The sequence below is a fragment of the Numida meleagris genome, chromosome 1 (genome assembly GCF_002078875.1).
Source record: "Numida meleagris isolate 19003 breed g44 Domestic line chromosome 1, NumMel1.0, whole genome shotgun sequence".
NCBI lineage: Eukaryota > Metazoa > Chordata > Aves > Galliformes > Numididae > Numida > Numida meleagris.
This window is the reverse complement of record NC_034409.1, coordinates 122758083-122777732: the sequence shown is the minus strand read 5'-3', so window position 1 is coordinate 122777732 and position 19650 is coordinate 122758083. Positions and strand designations below refer to the sequence as shown.

The following is a 19650-nucleotide window of genomic DNA, read 5'->3' as shown; positions in this document are numbered from 1 at the left end:
GGTTTATTTGGCTGAAAATTCATTCACACAGTGAAAAGTTTGAGGCAGTTTTGAGAAAGATATTTCTGATCATAACAAAGCAACAGACTTCCCTTTTGGAAAGATTGTTGGAAAGCTTGAAGTAAGCATGAGCTGTCCATTTTAAGCTGCAGTTGAGAAATGGTGGGAGACCACTTGTGTGATGGATTTACCTAAGAATGAGAGATTGCTCAAGTGTCTGGAGGTGGAATGGTTCAGCCTTAAGGGTAGCTTTGTATTCGTGAAGCTTAAACTTGCACTGTCAGTGATCCAGAATGAGGGCAGACATGAGGCAAAGGCAGGAGGCATTTTCCAAACCTAAATGTTGCTGAAATTACGTGCCTCTTAATACAGTTTTTATTTACAAAAATAAAATCAAACTGTTTTCATTCTCATGATTGAGTTTGTAATGCAACTGACGCAGTGCTGATCATATTCTTGGATCCATAACGAGCTTTACCAGGTGCTGCAGTTCACTTAATTGCAAAATGTCCTGTTGCTCTATGGAAGGCTGGTCAACCCCTTTTCTCAAAACAAATGGTACAGAAACCTGTTGTGTTTTTCCTTGGGGAGCAGAAAGCTTACTTACCTGTTTAGTCAAATTAAAATGTAGCTGAGTCCTATGATGCTTTGACTTAGTGATCTTCACAGATGAGTTGGATTTACCTTTAAATTCCAACCTTTGTGTTTACAAAAATACTACTTTGCTATTGAATCTCTTCCTAGGTGCATAGATCTTACGCATAAAACAAAATTCAGTATTTTAGTCTAGGAAATCCTTTGTTTGTACTTGGCCATTTGGAGAATTAGGATGCGTTCAGGATATCCTTTTGGAGAAAAAAAGCTTACGGTGACAGTCTTGGGACTGAAAGGCAGGTTTTGGGTGTTAAGCCTGCAGTGGCCCTTCAAAAGACTGCATGGCTTTTCTGTGAAGGTGGTCACAAGAATTTGCCTTTGGAGAAATTTTCTGGAGTGCTGCTTTGCTGCCAGCTCTCTGCATACTTTGGCTCAAGCTTTTAAGACCCGTCTTGTCTCAAAGGAAAACAGCTGTTCCATGGTGTTCATAAATAATGCAGACAGTATCTTGTGGGTTCCACAATATTCTCAGTTTCCTTAACAGTGTCCAACTCATTTCAAGGCACCAGACTAGTACAGGCGATCTTTAATTGTCTGTCAGTTCCAGGATGTAGAAGTTCAAAATTTCCTGTTCAGTGCAGTATTTAAAACAGTCCTGGCAATGCTGACATCCTAATCCAGCATGCTAAGACATGAATATTTTTTTTATTAAGATCATTACATACTGGTGGGATACACAAGTCTGAGAAGTGTTCTTGTTCACCGACATAGGCAGCAGTGTGAGACGTAAGCCACACATATGACATGCACATGTGCATATGTAGGTGGTGGGATCACTTCATGAGAAAAATAGAAGTATAATTACAACCTTTTTCCTTTAGTACAAGAACTGCTGTACAAACATTCTTCCCTGAAATTCCACTCATACTTCTGCAAGTGCTGTGTGGTGGGTTTGTGAGTGTTGAGTTGCGTTAGTGTGTATGCACATATGATGAATACTTTTGCCAAATAGAACTAAAGATGTTTGACAAAGCGAGTAGTTCTGATGTAATTAAGTACATTCTCTCTTAATCAGGAAGAGCAGCTAATTGCATGAGTGTGTGAAGTTTTGGTATTTCTCTAAAACTTATTTTTTTTTAACTGATGTGCTTGCTCTTAAAGCTAATTATGTCATCAACATGTGTTATATGGTGAAACTTTTGAAGGAGAGCTATAAATGAAAGCCAATTTGGAAAATGTCCACTTAGAGCAGTGAGCACACTCCAATTTCAGAACATAAGAATTCTCCTGTGTTCCATCAAGATTTACTGCTAAATACAGGCAGCTTCTTGAAGGGCTTACTTGTATATTTTCTGTAAATTTACGTTACTTTATGGTGATTTTAATGCATTAGTTGCAAATCCACAGCATAATGCTAGAATTTCTTAAGAAAAAAAAGGTCGCCTTTATCAAGTGAGTATGAATTAAATGCCCCAGCATAATTATCTAATTAGTTAATTATCTTTCGTTTATCGTAGGAAGAATTAGACCTCTAAAATAGAGAGAAAGTGGCAAGATACTCACAGAGATGCCAAAAATGCTTGAATATTTGATTTCTACAGTAAATTTTCTGGGAGGAAGGAGTTCCTTCTGATGTTCCGTGGTGACACTGAGTAGCAGAGTTGTAAGGATCTCTATAGAACAGCTACACAAACTGAAGAACCTGAAATAGCGAGCAACTAGATGTGTTTAAAAACAAAAGGAAGGGGAATGGGAATTTATTTGTTTTCAAAAGGATATCTTTCAGAGCTGAAATACATGGCAAAGGAACACTAATGGATAGGTGAAAAGGGCAGGATACTGCAGTGTGAGTGATGATTTGGGGTGCAAATTGCTATGGATTAGTCCCTCTCCGTGGAATTGGATTTCGCTTGTTTATGGTTTGTGACTCAGAGTAGATTTAAGAAGTTGGTGCTTAGCTGTAGGTGCATGATGACTGTTTCATACCCTGTTCAAATGAGTGTATGCCTTAGGTTAGGTAGTTGGGTACCATGAAATATCTTCTCAATAAACTGAGTAAAATCACTGCCAAGCTTTTTATTGTAATGCTTTTTGGCTTTTATTGCCATGGTGTCATGAGAGGTACACATGAGCTGTGCTAGCAGTCTCTCTCTGTAAAGGGCAACCCTCTGGTGTCCACACCAGAAAGTTCAGATACTGCAGATTAAGAAAGTGAAACAGCTTGGGCAGAAACTGCCGTGCAATCCTTTCCAGAATTTGCCTTCTGAACCTTTTATCCTCATTTTGGAAGCCTTTTTGTGACATTTTGTGCTTTAGAGAAATATGTTTAATATCATCTTTAGTGTTTGCTTGCTTCAGCTTTTCATTTTTGCACACTGGGTGAGAGTGGAGTGGGGGAAATTCTCTTCTACTGGGCTGCAAACGGAATAAACATGAACAGAGTAGAAACTAAGGGCAAGGTTACCCTGACCTCTTTTGCTTCTATAATAATAGTTATTTTTGTTTTCTTGAGAGTCTTCCCACTAGCTTCCGGTTTTTTATTTCCCTAAGAAAGGAGAATTGAGATTGCATATTGAATGTACAGCAAATAAGTGGGCCTGATGGAGTGGCAACAGATGCTTGTGTCTATATAGTTTGAAGTTTGAAGTACTGTGTACTTGTAGTGAATGGGGTTGAACAGATTATGTAATGATGAATTAGAACAGATTCTAATTCATAGAATCATAGAATGGCTTAGGTTGGAAGGGACCTTAGAGCGCTGGGGAGGGAAGAGTAAATATCTTGTTTCAACTTGGCTTTAAATGTTAGAATTGTTGAAGAAGACAGTGGCAAAATATGGCTTCAGTCTGTAATTTGGGTTATTTGGGAGTCTGTCTGAATACCAATTCTGATCAGTGAGCAAAAGTTAATGCAAGGAACAAAGTTTGTCATCAGTAAACTCAAATTTTAGGAGGAGCTTGACCCATCTTTTGAGACTTATCTTGGCAGAAGAATGGGCAGAGGAATCAAAAAATAAGACGTGTTTTGAAAGTCAGCACCTTACTGAGACTTTTTTTTTTTAAAAAAAAAAAAAGAGAGTAGTAGTTCAAAGGGAAATTCTTGTTCAAGAAGTTGCTATCTTTGTTTTTATATGAGCAGGTCATTCTCATTAACGCTTATGCCTCGTTGCTGCATCGTTGCTTAGGAATGTAACGCTGTGTTGTTCTGACCAGGCTTCAGTGGTAACTTCTAAAAATTACTTTTGTGATTAAAATCAGGTTTTCGGGTATTGATTATTGGAAGAATTATTTGGAAGTGTTATAATTATTCACTGTCTGAAAAATGAACAACTGTATTGTGCCAAAAATGGCAGGTCACAGGTAGCAGGTGTGATTCTAAGGTAAAAACGATACAGGTTTACCAAGGCAAGTATTCTGTTAAAAATGGGCTGTGTGAGAGAAGACATTCAGAGTGCAAACCTAGTGCTATTTCTGAAATTCCTGTGGATTTTAGCAAACTCCTCACAGTACTTTCTGAAACTAACAGGCGCTGAGGATGTTTTTTCTGTTGCTTGGTCTTTTTAGTGCTACCTTTGTCTGGAAGTGTTGCTTTTTTTCTGGAAGACATTGCAGTTGGTAAGCATAGGCATAGATGCAACTTAAATTTTATGTAGAAGGTTAACATTTAGACTCATTGACTGAATAAGATAGGTGCATTCTTCAGTAAGTATTCAATTACTGCCTAGTAGATATTTCAGACTTCCACTGAGGTCTGTTGTATTTCTTCAAATACAAAACTGGACTTTTCCTTTGTAATTATTGCACAGTCGTACTTGCATGACTGCACAGACGCTCCATAATTATTTTTTTTTTACTTTGTCAGTAAGTCATGCCTTTTCCCTAGTTATGCAGTGGCGTTGTGCAGGCTGTTGGATTGCATTCAGCATGTTATTGTCAAGGACACATTGGCAAGCGGTGACGTTATTTTCCTAGGATGAACAGGAAGGCAGAAAGCAAAGTCAACCTTGTGGAAGTATATGGTTGTTGCAAAGTAGAAAAGCCTTGAACCTTATGATCGTAAAGATTACTTTGTCAGGTTGTATTTTTCCTCTTGGAATTCTGCACTTCTTATCAGTTTGAAAAGATAAAATGCAAGTTGCTTCTATGCGTAGCCTCTTTTTTTTTTATCTGTTCTTATCATTGTTCATGGTAGCTGTAAGTACAAAAATGTAGGCCTATAAAGAATGCATAATGTTAACTGCAGAGATTACATACATAAACAGTCTCTATATAATCATCTGTAAGTAAATTTGCACAAGAAAATACCTATAAGCTAACCCTTTCAAAATTCTTTGATGGAAGGTGTGTGAGAATAAGTGAACCCTAGATAGTGAAAGAAGTCCTGTTTTGGCTTTCTACCAATATAGGCAGAAAGGCATTTCTTAAATTTTGTCACTTTGGAAAAAGGATGGAAAGGCATTTTAAAGACTGTAATGTATCCATAAGTTCAGATTGGTTCCTGTGGTTCAAGTGTCATTATCTTCTGTAAAATACAGGACCAAGCTCTTGGCTGAAAATAAGTGAGTTAGCATTTCTGAAGTGATTCTTAAACACAGCATGCACAGCTTGTCTGGACTAGTGCTGTACTAATTAACAGCAGTAGGAGAATATCTGGATGCTGATGAGGTGCTAGAAAAAAAAATTAAAACTTGAGCTATTACCACTGCAGGGCTCAGAGGCTTTCCTTTCTGGTGTGCACTGCCCTACAGAGGCTCTTGCATAGGAAGATCCCCTTCAAGCCTTGGGTTTGTATGTATGTATTTACTCTGTGGAGATGTTGTGTATGGCAGGCCTGCTGGGATGGGTGATGTGGGAATGTAGAGGCCTGGATATGCTTTCTAAATGCTCTTGAGCTAAATCACATTGAATTGGAAAAACCAAATTTTATTTAGAAACCATAAAATTTGTCTGTAATGGCCCTGTGATCCAGACAGACAAAGGCACGGTAACAAAATCCTTCAGGAACAGTGATGTATGAGTTATGATCAGCAAGGTCTTCTCACAGCAGAATGGTAGTTACTGGTTTGAACTGAGTATTGGACCAAGGCATTAATCTGTGTGTTAATGTTTAAAAAGAGTAGTGTTAGAGTTTTTGCCATACTTGTCAAACACTTCTGGTTTGAGGAACTCTGAAATCGTGTTTCAGCCTGCAATCAGTTCTTACAGCTGTAATAAATCCCCTGCAAGAGTGGCCTGTTAGAGGGGAAGTGACAGCAAGCCCTTAATCCAAATGGTGGAGGGACACCATCACAAGGATTGAACAAATACTTAAGAACTGTACCAAGTGACAGCTTTTCAAAATAGAATACTTGATTTAAGAAAAATGCTGAGCAAATATGAAATTGCTGGGCAAATATCCAACTATTTAAAATCACCAAATAAAAAGCAATTAGACATGGCTATGAAAGACAGTGACCTACTACTGAACTCTGCCCTTTAAAAACTGTTTCCAGCCTGACTGTGAGGCAGCACCGCTGACAGAAGGCAGCATTCCTGCCAAGCCAGAGCCGGTCTTTGCCATGCGATGCTGAGAGCTTTGAGAGCATTGCCCTGCCTGGATTTCAGGCCTGCCCTGGCCCCAAGGTTTAGGGAAGAAAGAAGGTGCCTTTAGGGAAGCACACTGTCTCAGTCCAAACAGCCCTAAAATCTAACCCAGTTTGCTGTGAAATTTAATAATAATCCAAGCAAGAACAAGCATAGACAATAACTAGTGGGATGTGAAGTGATGGCACCAAGCAACAGTGAAACTCAGGCTTTTTTGTTGACATGGAGTGCCACCGGAGAGGATCACTGTTAGCGGATGTTTGGCTGGTAACAGTGCAGTCGTCACCAGGTTGATAACAATGGTTGATAACAACCTGCTCTTTGCAGGTTGGTACCACATAGTTAGGCTTTCTTCTAGGGAGCAGTGAGTGCTTCCAAGCTCATGTCTGGTGGCTGACGTGGAGCATAGGACTGATAGTCTTGAGGAGTGGTTGCCTGGTGAGAGATAACCAGCTGGTGGCCTGAAGGCATATGAATTCCTTGCTTTGTCACAGACCGCACTGGGGTGTTTTTTCCAGTTTGGCTTCTGAACTCATCTGCAAATGGGGCCACAGGTAGTTCCCTGCTCAGATGTCCTTCCAGCAGGCTCTTTTACTGTTCACGTACTAAATCTGAAGAGGGGAAGAGATGATATGAAAGAATACGTAGTTACGTATGCTGGCCTTGCATGCATGCCTGTGTGGGGCCTATTTGTACGTGCACCCTCTCCCTTCCCTTCAGTTTGGTCCCAGTGCGGATCTCATGTGAAGTTAGTTAGTTGTCAGTGTTTTTTTTTAATCCATATTAGATGCTCAGAAGACAAACAATCACAAAATAATTTCTTGGCTGCACAAGAAGGGAGTTATGATAAAATAGTTTATCACAGCTGATAGCAGAATGTTGATAAGGGAGCTGTTTTTTCCTGTGTTTGTCTCTGGGCTTGGGTTTCCATCCCGTCTCCCACCCTGCCCACAAAGCCTGGACAAGACTGTCCCGGTGTCGTCATGGCAAACGAAACGAGATATCTGGTGTGACACTGCACTTCCCCAACCTGGCTCCCACTTGTTTATACAGGTGCCTATAGAGGAATGCGGGTATTTAAAGAAAAGCGTCAGCCCTGGTAAACACAGAAGTTAATGGGTCACATTCTAGCAGTGGTGTACCCCCTCAACACTACCGCATTTTAAGGCTGCAGACGTAGGCTATTATTTTCCCTTTCTCATGTGTTATCAACAGTGGGAATCCAGACCCTAAGTGTCCCTGGAATGTGTTTGTGTGTCTAGTTGTTGCACTTCTCTCCACTGCCCTGTTTGAAACCCTTTGTCTCTTTCCACTGAAAGAACTGCACATGGTGCACTACTTCTGTGTTCTTTTTTCATTCACACCGTTGTTGTCCTAACCATTACCTGTGTATGCTTCTTGTCTCGGTGTCTTTTCCTGTTTTGGGGGCAGGATATTTTATAGCCAAGAATAACTTTGGGATGCAGCACTTAATGTCTGTACTGCTATGACAGCAGAAGCCTGCGGTTCCAGCCCTCACTCATGCATGGATCCCAAAATTTGCCTTTGTTCTTGGCCATCGGGAGGTCATCAAGGACAGAAGAGTGAGAGTTGGTGGCTGTCTAAACAGATGCTTTCCATCAGCAAACATCCTCTTCCTCTCGTCTTGAAAACACTTTCTTGTTGCAATATCAGCATCCCTGCTAAGGATAGGAAGTCATGCTGTTTAGTCTTGTTAATTTAGCATAATAAGAGGAGTGTGATTTGTTAATACATATTGAAAAGATGGTTTGAGGGGATTTCTGGAACTCTTCCTTACTCATCCAAGGTGGGCAGTAAAACTATGCCTGTTTTTCAGAGCATTGGTTTTTGTGGTTGTGTCTTGCTCGGGGCTATCCCCCCATCACATCTGCCTGCTGAACATGACTTGTTGACTTTTTGTGGAAGACTTCATTATAAAACCTCCCTCAAGACTTCGTTTTCAGCTCTTTTCTGATGATCTCTCTGGGCACCTGAAACTCAGGAAGAAATTGTTTGTTGGTTAAATAAACAATATGAGCTTAAATCTTAAAATTTGGGTTTAAATTTTGCTGTAGCATGGCATACTTAACTTTGTGGGTGGATGAGTGAAAGGCATTTACGTCCGAGGCATGAAAAATAATGGTGAGTTTTTAAAGTGTAGTTGCTAGTGCTAGAAAGTTTATGTATATTGGTTGGATTTACAGTACTAAAGATGGAAAATATGTCAAGAGTTGAATAAATTTTTAAAAAGTGGCAAAACTTAGTAAACAAAAGAGGAGAAAACCTAGAAGAGCAACTGAAATGGCACCCTGAAAGTTTGAACAGAGGAAGCAGATAAGTAGCTCAGTGCTTTCAGAGGACTTTTCCTCATGGATTTTTTGGCTGTGTTTCATTAGATGTGTGCAAAATCCACCGCTTTTTTTAGTCATTATATCTAAATTACCTGCAGCGTAACGGGAGAAACTATTTTTCCTGTCTAGCTAACATTCCTATTTCCAGTAAAAGCGCATTGTGAAGTGGAATGGTGGCATTCATGCAGACATTCAGCGACCTGAGGTAAAGACAGTAAGAAAGATTTACATTTAAATTTGTTCAGCTCAGGGAGACTTTTACTGTGAATGGATATGTAGTTTTTATTCTCCCTATCAACAACTGATTTGGAAGCAGCGCACTAATGGAAGCCACTCCCAGTTTTCAGGAGGTCTGCTTCAAGATTGTACTTAGGTTATGATATGCATCTGTCTAGATTTTAGTCTTTGGGTTTTGTGTGTGTGTTGTTTGTTTGTTTTATTATTTTATTTTATTTTTTTATTTTTTATTATTTGTGGGAGTGGTTAATGTTTTGGACAGTCAGAGTCTGTTGGGAAAGCTTACACTATGTGGAATGTGTGGCCTCCCTGCTGAAATGAAAACTCAGAAGAGGTAACTGAATACTCCCTGCAGTCAGTGCATTGCCAGCCTAAAGAAAAAACAAACATGCTTACAGAGAACAATGAACATTCCTTGAAACCCTAGGAGACAGATTTTTTTTTTAATTATTTTTTTTAAGGCAAAAAAAAGACCCTGTCAAGGTCTTCAAGCCCGGACTTCTAAATTGTTGACATCTATGTGGCACATGGACTTCTCACCAATTTTTGTTAAGTTGCTGCTTTGCTAAGCTGCAATGGGTTGGCACCTACATTTTGTTGTTTGTGATTTGTGCTCCTGCAATGTATTTTGCTTTTTTTCACCTCTGTTTGACCTTCTCCTTACATTTCTAGTGATTCAAATCTGCCTTTCATTAGCATTTTCCCTCTGCTTTTCTGACCTGCTGGGCTTTAGACCTCTGAATGTAGTTTATTTAGAAGCAACCTGGAAATGCATCTGGACAACTGAAGGACTGGAGATTGCCAGTTAGGAGAAGGGTTGTGGTTCATGAGTCCCCTGTTGCTTGTTCTCTCATTTAGCTCTGCCTGGCTTTGGTGTTCCTCATAGGGCAGCCATTCCATTCTCAACAACCCTGTTTTCAAATCTTCTCCTGCATTTAAGTGATTTCCACTGCTGCTCCCCGGCTTTCAACCTTACTGTAGATTTGACCTGAGAACTGAATATTTTGGTAAATTCTTGATGTTCAGAAGATATGCAGGCAGGTCACACAGGCAGGTCATAGCTTGAGAGCTGGATGTATCAGGATGTAGAAACTTACTCTGTCTTCAATTATATGTGTTTTTATTAAGATAAGAAGTTCTGAAAATTCAGCTACTCGATTAGTATTAATAATGTATGTTTTGGAGTGGTGTATAAGACGAAGTATTTTACATGGCATTCTTTTTTGGCTTAGATTTAAAGGTCTGAAGATTTTTAACAACACCTATTCTGAAATTGCATAAAGAGAGCTTTTATGTGCATGAAATTAGATTGCTGTGGTGCATGAGATCATGCTAATGTACTTTCATCAAGAGATATTGCTTATTTTATTAGCTTATTTAATTTAGACTTTCTTTGCTGAGGTACCTCTAAAACCTGTACTGTAAGCTCCTGGATTTCATGAAGTTAGGCTTCCTCTGGATTTATCTTGTTGGTGATTGACTTTGGCTGGTCTTTATGAAGCTTTCTGTATTTGGGGCAATTACAAGGATTTTTTCTTTGTAGATTCACTGGCATTTAATAATAAGGGACTTCGAGATACAGTAATGGAGGCAAAATATAATGAAGACATAAATTAAAATCTTAGCTTTGAACGTGAAGTGTCAAGTCTGTAAGAAGAGATGAGATAAGGATTATGAGCAAGTGAGGGAGGAATAAAGAAACCCAAATGCATGGGTCATGATTCCAAGCAACTGAGAGGCCAGAGGCTGTGTTTGACTGCAAAAGAGAAAGGAGCAAACCAAACAAGCTGGGGGCCTGAATAGCAAAGTCTTCAACTTCTATAGCTACGTTTGAAATCAGTTTAAACTGTTAGTACTTGTTAGTCTGGCAGATTGAGCTTTTGGGATTTCTTTTAAATTTTAAAAATGGACAACTCTTAATGGGCATGTTTTCTTCTTGGGAATTGCCAAAAAGTGACTGTTAAATTTGTTGTGTACATGTTTCACTGCATATTATCAATAGTTCAGTAAAAATTTAATGCATGTAATAGATGCTCATGGAAGCAAAATAATCTTCCAGTGTGTATCCCTTAGTATGGCTGTGTTCTTTGGCAGTGCAACGTGGTGTTTTAATGGTTTAGATCTCAGATCGTAATCTCTTCCTCTAGCTAGACCTGTTAATTATCTGTATGGATGGTAAATTCTCAGATATTTTCTAAAATGTTATGTGTCTGATGAATATCAGCTTATTTTCCAGACGAGATGGTTATGCAATATTTTGAGGTCTCACAGGATGCTGGATTTTTGAAGTTGGCTGTGTGGGTTAATATTATTGGCTATATGGTTACTATAATTGGTTACCTTTTCTGGAGAACTAGATTTTAAGATGCCTGCCCAGAGCGCTATTTGCAAGTGTGATTACCTGTACTGTATTTAACAGGTCTCCAGATCACATATTCTTTTGACTCCCAAATTTCCATTGAGTTTTCTGATTTTCTCAGGAAGCTTCCCCCTATTTTTCTTTCATGTTCTGATTTTCTCCGTATCATTATTCTTTCTTTATAGCGTTCGTAACTATTTCAAATATTTTAGCCACTTAGTTACTGTAGTAATTATTCCAAGAAGCCAGTGTTGAAACCCTGTTAGCTTATTTTAAATGTGTCACTGCAACCTCAGTAATTCTACCACTTGGTTTGATTTTTCTTCAGATTGAAGATGGGAGCAAAGCTGCATCTGTGGACAAGTTGCTGGCTGGGGATGAGATTGTTGGCATCAATGATGTGGGCCTCTCCGGGTTCCGACAAGAAGCAATCTGTCTGGTGAAAGGCTCACACAAGACACTAAAGCTTGTAGTAAAAAGGTAAGCTTGTGACAGTCAGCTGGAAAACCAAGCGTATTTCAATCTCTCATCTGCTGAACAACTAAATTTGCCAAGACTTGTCAAGACTATGACTCGTGTAGTGCTATTAGTGTTTATACTGAGTAGCATTACTTCCTTCTTGAACGCAGGATCGTTGAAGAATAAGAAATGGGTAGAGGTACACTGCTGATCAAAGCAAAAACTGAGGCAATGCATTTTGTGAATACTGCTGTAACGGGAGAAGTAGGGACTCGGTTCCATTCTGCCCTCTTGAAATACAGGAACTGAAGCATACTATCCACCCTGCCCTGCTTTCTCTCTATTTGTGAGCTGACATTGGTAATTCCTTTTAGCACAATTACTGTACAGACCGGTTTGACTCTGAGGAGCAGGTAATGTATTAAACTTCTGGAAAAAACGTTTCCCTGCTTTGTGAGAACATTTGGGGTCACCAGCATTATGAACAGGTGCTAAAATTAGATTAAATCTAATAATTGGTTAAAAAAAAACGAAAACAGGAAAATTGAACAAGAAACAATCTTTCTCAGTAATCAGTACGAACTTTCTGATGTTATCAAAATATAGCAAGCAGTTTTTCATGTGAGGATTTTTGATGTCTTTGTTAGAATCAAAAAGAATTTTGTTGCAGTGCTGAAAATGCCGAGAATTGTGTTTGACATGTATGATAAGCCAGTCTGTAAATACAGTGAGCATTCTGAAACTGTCTCAAAAGGGGACCATATTTTGTGAAAAAGCACTGACAGAGGACAGGTACCTAAGAATGCTCCTCACCTGTGGTTTAAGGTGTTTTTGATAGAAGCAATCGTGGGAGCTTGGATTTCTTTTGCAGATAAACATAGTTTGTCCCCAGAAATAGCTATTTCCAGAAGCTCACCCCAAATGTTTGTAATCTTAGGCTAATAAAATGCTTGCAGCTTAGAAGTCATATTGTTGTCATATTGACGTTGAGCATTTTCATCTTATACTGGCTATTCCTGTAGAAAAATTTTTGTGAGTGAAGGTTACAGCAGCTGTTTCTGTCAACGAAATGGAGAACTTCAGGATTGAGAAGCTTTATAGACACTGAAGAATCTGCCAAGACCGCAAGTCTTAATTAGGATGAATAGCTTCAGACCAAGTGAAAAGATTCCCTCTTTCGTAATGCTTTCAGTTGTGTGACTGTAATTTGCTCAAAATCTGAGAATTCTGATCTATCCTTGGAAACGGCTGAAAGCTTATTCCTGAAATAACCTAGTAGTAGACGCACCTAAACCGTTCTCGTCATTCGTCAGTACTGCTCTCCATACACACGCTTATGGAGAACTTTCATACAGCTAATCAAGCACTCATCTGTGTCTAGGGATTTGTGGCCACACTTCGCAGGCAACAGAACGCCATTGCTATGCATGCCTGCATGCAGATTGGTGCAAAGCTGATGGATTTTCATCACTCTTTTCTCATCGCTCCTCTTTTTCCTTCCTCAGCCCGTGTGCAGCGGGTGCAGTCAACCTAGCTGTTCTGGCCAGGAGGCTGATTTAGTGGCTGTTAGGGAAAACATTTTTGTCCTAAATTCATGAAGAATTCTATAGCTCCCCAAACAGGCGAGAGCTTTTTAGGTCATTGGCAAGCCTGCATAATATTAGATAAAATTTTATAAAAAGTACTGAATGAAATTAGCTCGGGTTTTTGTTTGGGGTTTTTCAACTTTGCTCCTTCTGTTGGAAAGTTGCCTTAGGACATCAGTCCTTTGACGGTCGGAAACCTTTAAACACCCAGACTCATTTTATTCCTGGCCAACTTGTTCTCATGCACTGCTGTCTGTGTGCCGAAACAGCTTTTCTTTTCCCGTTGGAAGTTCAAATGATGCAGGTTTTTACAAAAGTCTTGTTGCAGAAGTTATGGTTTGAACAACAGTATTGTTTCGTGTTGTTTGCTCTAAATCTTAGGCTGAATTTTTATGAGTGCTTTAAACAGTCCTGTCTTTAAGCAAGCCAGTTGTGTAGTCTTTGTGTGAGCAGTCCTGCAGATCTGGGTTGAATTGGATCAGGGAACTGATCTGACTGCAAAATGACTTGGGGAAGGAGGTTTTCGGCTGGATAGGACCACCACTTTCAGAGGCAGTCTGCACATTAATTACTTACAGCAATCTTGAAATGGCTGGCTGCCTTAGCATTTTTAGACTATTTCGGTTTTCTTTCGATCCACCCTTACTGTTCTCTTTGGAGAATGGGAAAAATCCCACCATTCCTTTTCACTGCCTTATATGTAAGATGATGTATTCATTGTAGCTTCCTTTTGTCTGCTTGCTCTCTGTCCTTTGTCTAACACCGTGATGCTTTTCTGTAGCATTAATTTAACATTTTATTTCCCGTGGATGCAGATAAATGGTTTGAAGCTCAACAACCCAGTCCTGGAGGCTTAAAGAATCTTTAGTTTTAACAACATTAGTCCTGGATATTGGTAGGAATTAGCCCGAAAAGGCAAGCTCTAGATTTTGTGTTGAAAACTTTTTTTCTGGGATTGTCTGTATCAACTATTTCTCTACTTATCCAGAAGTAGAAAAAAAAATGTTGTAACAAAATTACTTTTTAATGAAATTCTTCTGGAATATCCTGGTATTTCCTGATATCTGTAATATCACATTTTTATTCATCACTTCTGAGGTGAACATTTATGTGAAACTCCTCTGTGCAGTTCACTATTTCATGCAGTAATGTCGAGTCCTGATCTTTTATTGATCTAACTATTTCTGTACCTGGGAAGTAATCAGGCATGCTATTTCTGTTTTAGAAGTCTAATTTATACAAAGCTAACACCAAGTGTAAAAGCGTTGCCTCAGTAAGCAGCACATTTCATTCACGTAATTAACTTGTGACTGTAGCAGATCTTTCTGGTGTGGTTGTTGTGGTTCAGCAGTGGTTCCTGGCTTCCACAAAATTGTTTTTATACATTGAACTGTACAGGAGATGAAAGCACTTTTTTCTAAGTGAAATTGCCTGTAGTACCAAATACTAAGCGTAGATTTGCTGCCTACCAGCACGCGTGCTTTGCTTTATTATTTACCTTTTTGAAGTTTGCATACTCGCGTTCTAAGCCAAGTCAAGACTGTGCAACAGGCTCAACATTTAAATAGCTTACAAATACTGATGATTGAACAAGTGCAGTATACCTTTGGTCTTGGATTAATAGAGAACTCAGGAGGCTTTGTGTTGTTTTCTCATAAGGATTTGTCAAAACAGTGCATCTGAATTGCATTCTAGTTCTTCAGTGTAGTACTGAACCGTTTCTTGAGTAGATGCCTTTCCTGGGAAGATAAAAGTACGCTTAGGACATTTCTTACAGGAGATGTGAATTTCTTTTCTTTCAGAATAGATGTGTATGTGTCTATATAAAAACATCTAAAATTGCCCTGAGTCGATACTGAGGTAGTTATAGTATTCTCAGTAATTAGCTGTTCTGTGTACACTTAATTTCTCTTTCAGTCAGTAAATGTAATCTCCATTGCTTTGTACATGCTAGATATAAGCAAATGCCACAAAGCCATGAAAGTCTGGAATTCTTTTTCATTTCTTGTGATTGAAAGAGGAGCAAGATACGTGTGTCAGATTGTGCATGAGGACACATTCCTGCCCCGGTCTCCAACTCGGGGCCATGTTTTCTAGTCTCTCCTGGGGTGCTGCCAGCAAGTAACCAAGGTTGAAGAAGTGGAGGCAGGAACCAGATGAGTGCAAAGGGAACTTGTCCTTTCAGTGGCACAACGCATATAGGCCTATCTCAGAAGCACTTCCTATGAATATCCCACATCTTAAGGGGTTCGTATCAGGACTTTTCCATAAAGGAGCTCTGAGTGACAGCAGAATAAATCTCTGTGCACTTTGTGTACTCGGCAAGACACTGTGGAGGAGCTGGCAAAGAGCCCCTCTCATGCACCAGCGTGTCCACAGCTGGCTGTGTGGGCAGGCCTGGGGCTGCCATCGCCCTTCTCCCGCTGCTCCTCCAAATGCCTGACCCTGTGCTACTGACAGCGAGGCATGGACATGAGAACAGAATGTACGTGCACCTTCATGTTTTCAACGAATTATACATTGAAAGTCTCCTGACAAGAACCATTTCACCTGCTTGTCTAACTGTTGGCAGAGTCACTTAATTACATACATAGAATCGGTGCAAATCTATGTTCCGTTCACCTCCATCCTAGCAATAGCACTCAGGTATTTGGGTGTTTCCCATGCCAGTTGTCTTTTTGGTGGGGTGTATAGCCAAAAAGCGATTTTATTTCCTAAATTTTTGGCTGATTAGTTTCTCAGTTGTCTTAACATGATTTGTTAGTGACATACTAGTTGACACTTTAAGTGAACATAAGCTTCAGTTCCTCAAATTGGAGGTGTTGTCCCTGGTTTCAAAGAGCAAATCATTGTTTAGTGTTTTTGAATGTTTGTCTTGTACAACTGTCAGGAGTCTCTCGATACATATGTTGTGACTGACATGTTTTTATGTTGTGGTGACTTTCATAGTCTCATTCTTCACAAATCTGAAAAAATTCACTGTCATGCTATAGTAATAGAAAGCCAAAAATACGACAAACATCACTGTATTTTACTAAGTCATCTCCATCAGGGAGATGTTTGAAGTAGTAGAAAAGACATGGAAATTTCTTTGTGGGGATAAAGGAATCCTGTATGGTTTTAATATGCTTATTCAAAAAGTTACTCGTGGCAATGATTTTCAGTTTTGTGAAGCAATTACCAAAATTGGATAATACTGCTTTTTTTGTGGAATGGAATATGCAGCAGACTGTAACAACCTGTGAGTCATAAGTGTTTTTTTTCTTCCTTCAGTCCTGCGAGCACTTGTTGAAATGGTTAATTTTGAGCATGAGTAGTCCCATCAACTTTACTGAGAGTGCTCACCTCTTTGCGTTTGAAGCAGATGCTTCTATGTATGTTGTATGCATTTTGAAATATTTTAATTTTTGGAGTTGCTTTTAAGGACTTAGGAGGTTTGGTTGGTTTGTGTTGTTTTGTTGTTTTTTTTTTTAAATCCTAGTTAAGATCTTTGACTTGCATGTGCACAACCTCAGTAGGATGGTAATGCTTCTGTTCCACTATGTTGAAGTTCTCCTTGTGCTACTTAGATTTTAGGTTACATATTTCACTTCCTGAAGTGAAATACACTTTCCTACATTGAAAGTTTGGATGCTTTCTTAAATGCTTTTGTGTCAAGTAGCCTACCATGTTAAGTGTAGAGATTTTGTGCTGTACTTGGTTGTGTAACTACATGTAACGCCTTCCAATTTGCAAAGATCATAAAACATTTCTTTAAAAGTTCTGAATCCAACCGTTAACTCCAGAAATATGACCACTTAAAAGAAGGGCAAGAATGCAAGAGTATTGCAACTTTAGTTACTGAATTACTGAACAAAGTTTCATCTCATCTCTTAAACAAGACACTGTTATTTTATGGCCATGGTTGCTGAATTTGCATAATAGTGGTTTACCTGACACAGCAAGGTCTCTTACAGGGACACAGCTGCAGCACTGTACTGCTGGGCTATATGTCCCTTATATTTTACTCCATTGCAGAGTCAGGGTTTGGGGGAATTTTGGCTGAGTTGCAATTCAAATCAAGATCCGTTCACTGGTCTGGCTCACGGAGTAGCCTTGCTGGCAGGCAGGGAGCCAAGCTGGGGCATGACATCTGATGGGGAAGAAAAAGAGATGGGAATGTCTTCAAAATATGATGTGGAGTAGAGCATATCTGAGCAAAATACCTTTCCCAAATAAAACTTGAAGCATCTTAGCTCGTGGTCGTGTTCTTTGTGGAGACTCAATAATTTGCATTGTGTAGCCATAGAGTTTCAACCAGGAATGAGACAAAATGAGGTCAAGCAGTCTCCTGAAATGCCCTGGGAGTGGAGGAATTCTCATGCCCCACTCCCATTTTTGGGTTACCTTGGACATGATTAGGTAAATCATAGAGCTGAAACTTGTGTGGGAAAGCACCACATCTACATAGAAATGCTGATATTGGGAATGTGTTTTCTGAGGGGGTTCAGTTCATCTGAGCTAGCCATGGAACTGTGAAGCTCATGGTGATAGGCGGCTCGGAGGCAACGTGCTGCCGTGCCTTCTGGCCATGAGCAAAGCAGAGTTTCCGTGGTCACGTGCTCCAAGGAGGTGACAAGTTCCTTCTTGCTAAAGGCACCAAGTTGGGCTGGCACAGGTGGCTGCACACTGCTGCTTGCTAACTCTGTCTTGGACAAAGGCAGTGGTAGAGAGTGAAGTCCGAAGGCTGCTCTGCTGTCTGCTTCTGGCTCCTGCTCTTTCACCTTGGTTACAGACAGTTGAAAATTCGCAGTGCATTTTGATTCCTTCTGCTACTGCTACTGCTTGCCATGTGTGAGGCTGCATTTTTCTTCAGCATTACTGGTGCATGAAGCCTTTTTTTGTATTCATGTTAAAGGTTAATTTCTTTAGCCCCTTGCTTACACAGCATGATAATTTCTGAAATATTTGAAAGTAAATCCTACTTGAAGCAGCATTTGGAGCCAGTTATTCAATGTGTGAAGCATTTTAGATGTTTCCAGATGATAAAGACTTACTAAAAAAAAATTTATTATGTTTTGGAGGAATTCTGATAAGTCATGGCAAAAACTTAGGTAAAAGAATGGCATCAACAGTTCAATGCTATCTAGCCATCAAAAGGTAGCAGAATATACACAAAATAATGACAAAAAGTATTTATGTAACACATACAATATAACATAAATCCCACGATCAACGCTTTTATCTCAGACATCCAGATGTGCCTGTCTAGTTCCCCAAGGCAGAGTTAGGAGAAACCATTCCAGAATATGAAAGCTTTATCACGGTAGTCTATTGTGAATTTACCAGGCAGGAAGGTTGATGATTTCATACCTCATACAACTTGATACCTCATTGTCAGCAGTGCATATCTTACTTAGAAATGAAATTGCTGCTCCATCCTGCTCAAGCCTGTACAGTTGGGCTGAGGTACAGAAAAGACTGAAGGAAACTGTGGTAGTTAAATCCTGATTTACCCAAGTTAATAACTCCCATTATTTGTAAGGGCAGTAAGAATTCATAATGTATTTGTGTTTGTTTATTCTCACAGTTTGAAGCAGTGGATTTTATGTATCTCTTTAAATTCTTTTTATGTTAAATGCAACTTCTTAGGTCATGGTAAAGACAAAAAGCTACTCTGCTCTGCTGCAACGAGATAATTCTCCTTCCAGCATGGCTTCCTTGCTCCATTTTCAGACGTAGTAGCTAGCAGATCAGGGTTCAGACCGACTGGCTACCTGACGCATGCAGAGGAGAAAGCAAAGAGCAATGCTACACGTCTTGTTGTGCTCGAGAGCAATTGTGTTGGTCTTTGTGTGAGTTTAGGAGATGTGAATGTGTGTTTAAGGTAGGACACGAGTCTCTGCTGAAGTGTTAGGGTTTGATACAGATATCTGTATCATAGAAATATGTCAGTAACTTTTCTGTCAAAATACTGGTTCGATTTTCCATTTAGAGACATCTCAGTAATAATAGACTAATTTTATTTTTCTTTACTTTCTTTGCATCCCCCTCACTTCCACCAGAAGTCCATAAGCTAATTGCAGTCTTATTTTTCTGTTCTCACATTTTAGGTCAGTTTTATTTTTTTAGGGAAACTTTTTGGAAGTCATTTCCTTTTATGATAAGATAGTAGGAGCTGAAAATACGAAAACAGGAACTCCTCTTGCTTTGCGTGGAAAAAAATGCTGCCGTTCCATTTGCTGCTTCCAGAAATGTAAGCTGACTTTTTTTTCCCTGGTGTGGTTAGAATTTATCAATGCTTTTCTTGGAAAGGCAGCTAAGAAAGAGGGAGTACAAGGTATTCAGCTACTCAGGGCACAGAGACCGAAAACAGCAAAAACCACAAACGCAGTTTTGATGTTTTAGCTCATTGCACTGAGTTTTAGAATGCACCGAGATAGAAGTGTTCAGAGAAAACATATGATGATATCAGAAAACAGCCTATTAATTTCTGGAGTCAC

The 19650-nt window shown here is 39.5% G+C and overlaps 1 protein-coding gene across 3 annotated transcripts in view; it reads left to right on the top strand.

Moving 5' to 3' along the window:
* The window catches only part of SHROOM2 (shroom family member 2), a 125116-nt gene that overhangs the window by 40102 nt on the left and 65364 nt on the right, over positions 1–19650 (top strand). For all 3 annotated transcript variants that reach the window (XM_021410810.1, XM_021410800.1, XM_021410816.1), the window contains exon 2: positions 11452–11603. In XM_021410810.1, the coding sequence (XP_021266485.1) occupies positions 11452–11603 (152 nt within the window). The remainder of the gene's footprint in view (positions 1–11451; positions 11604–19650) is intronic.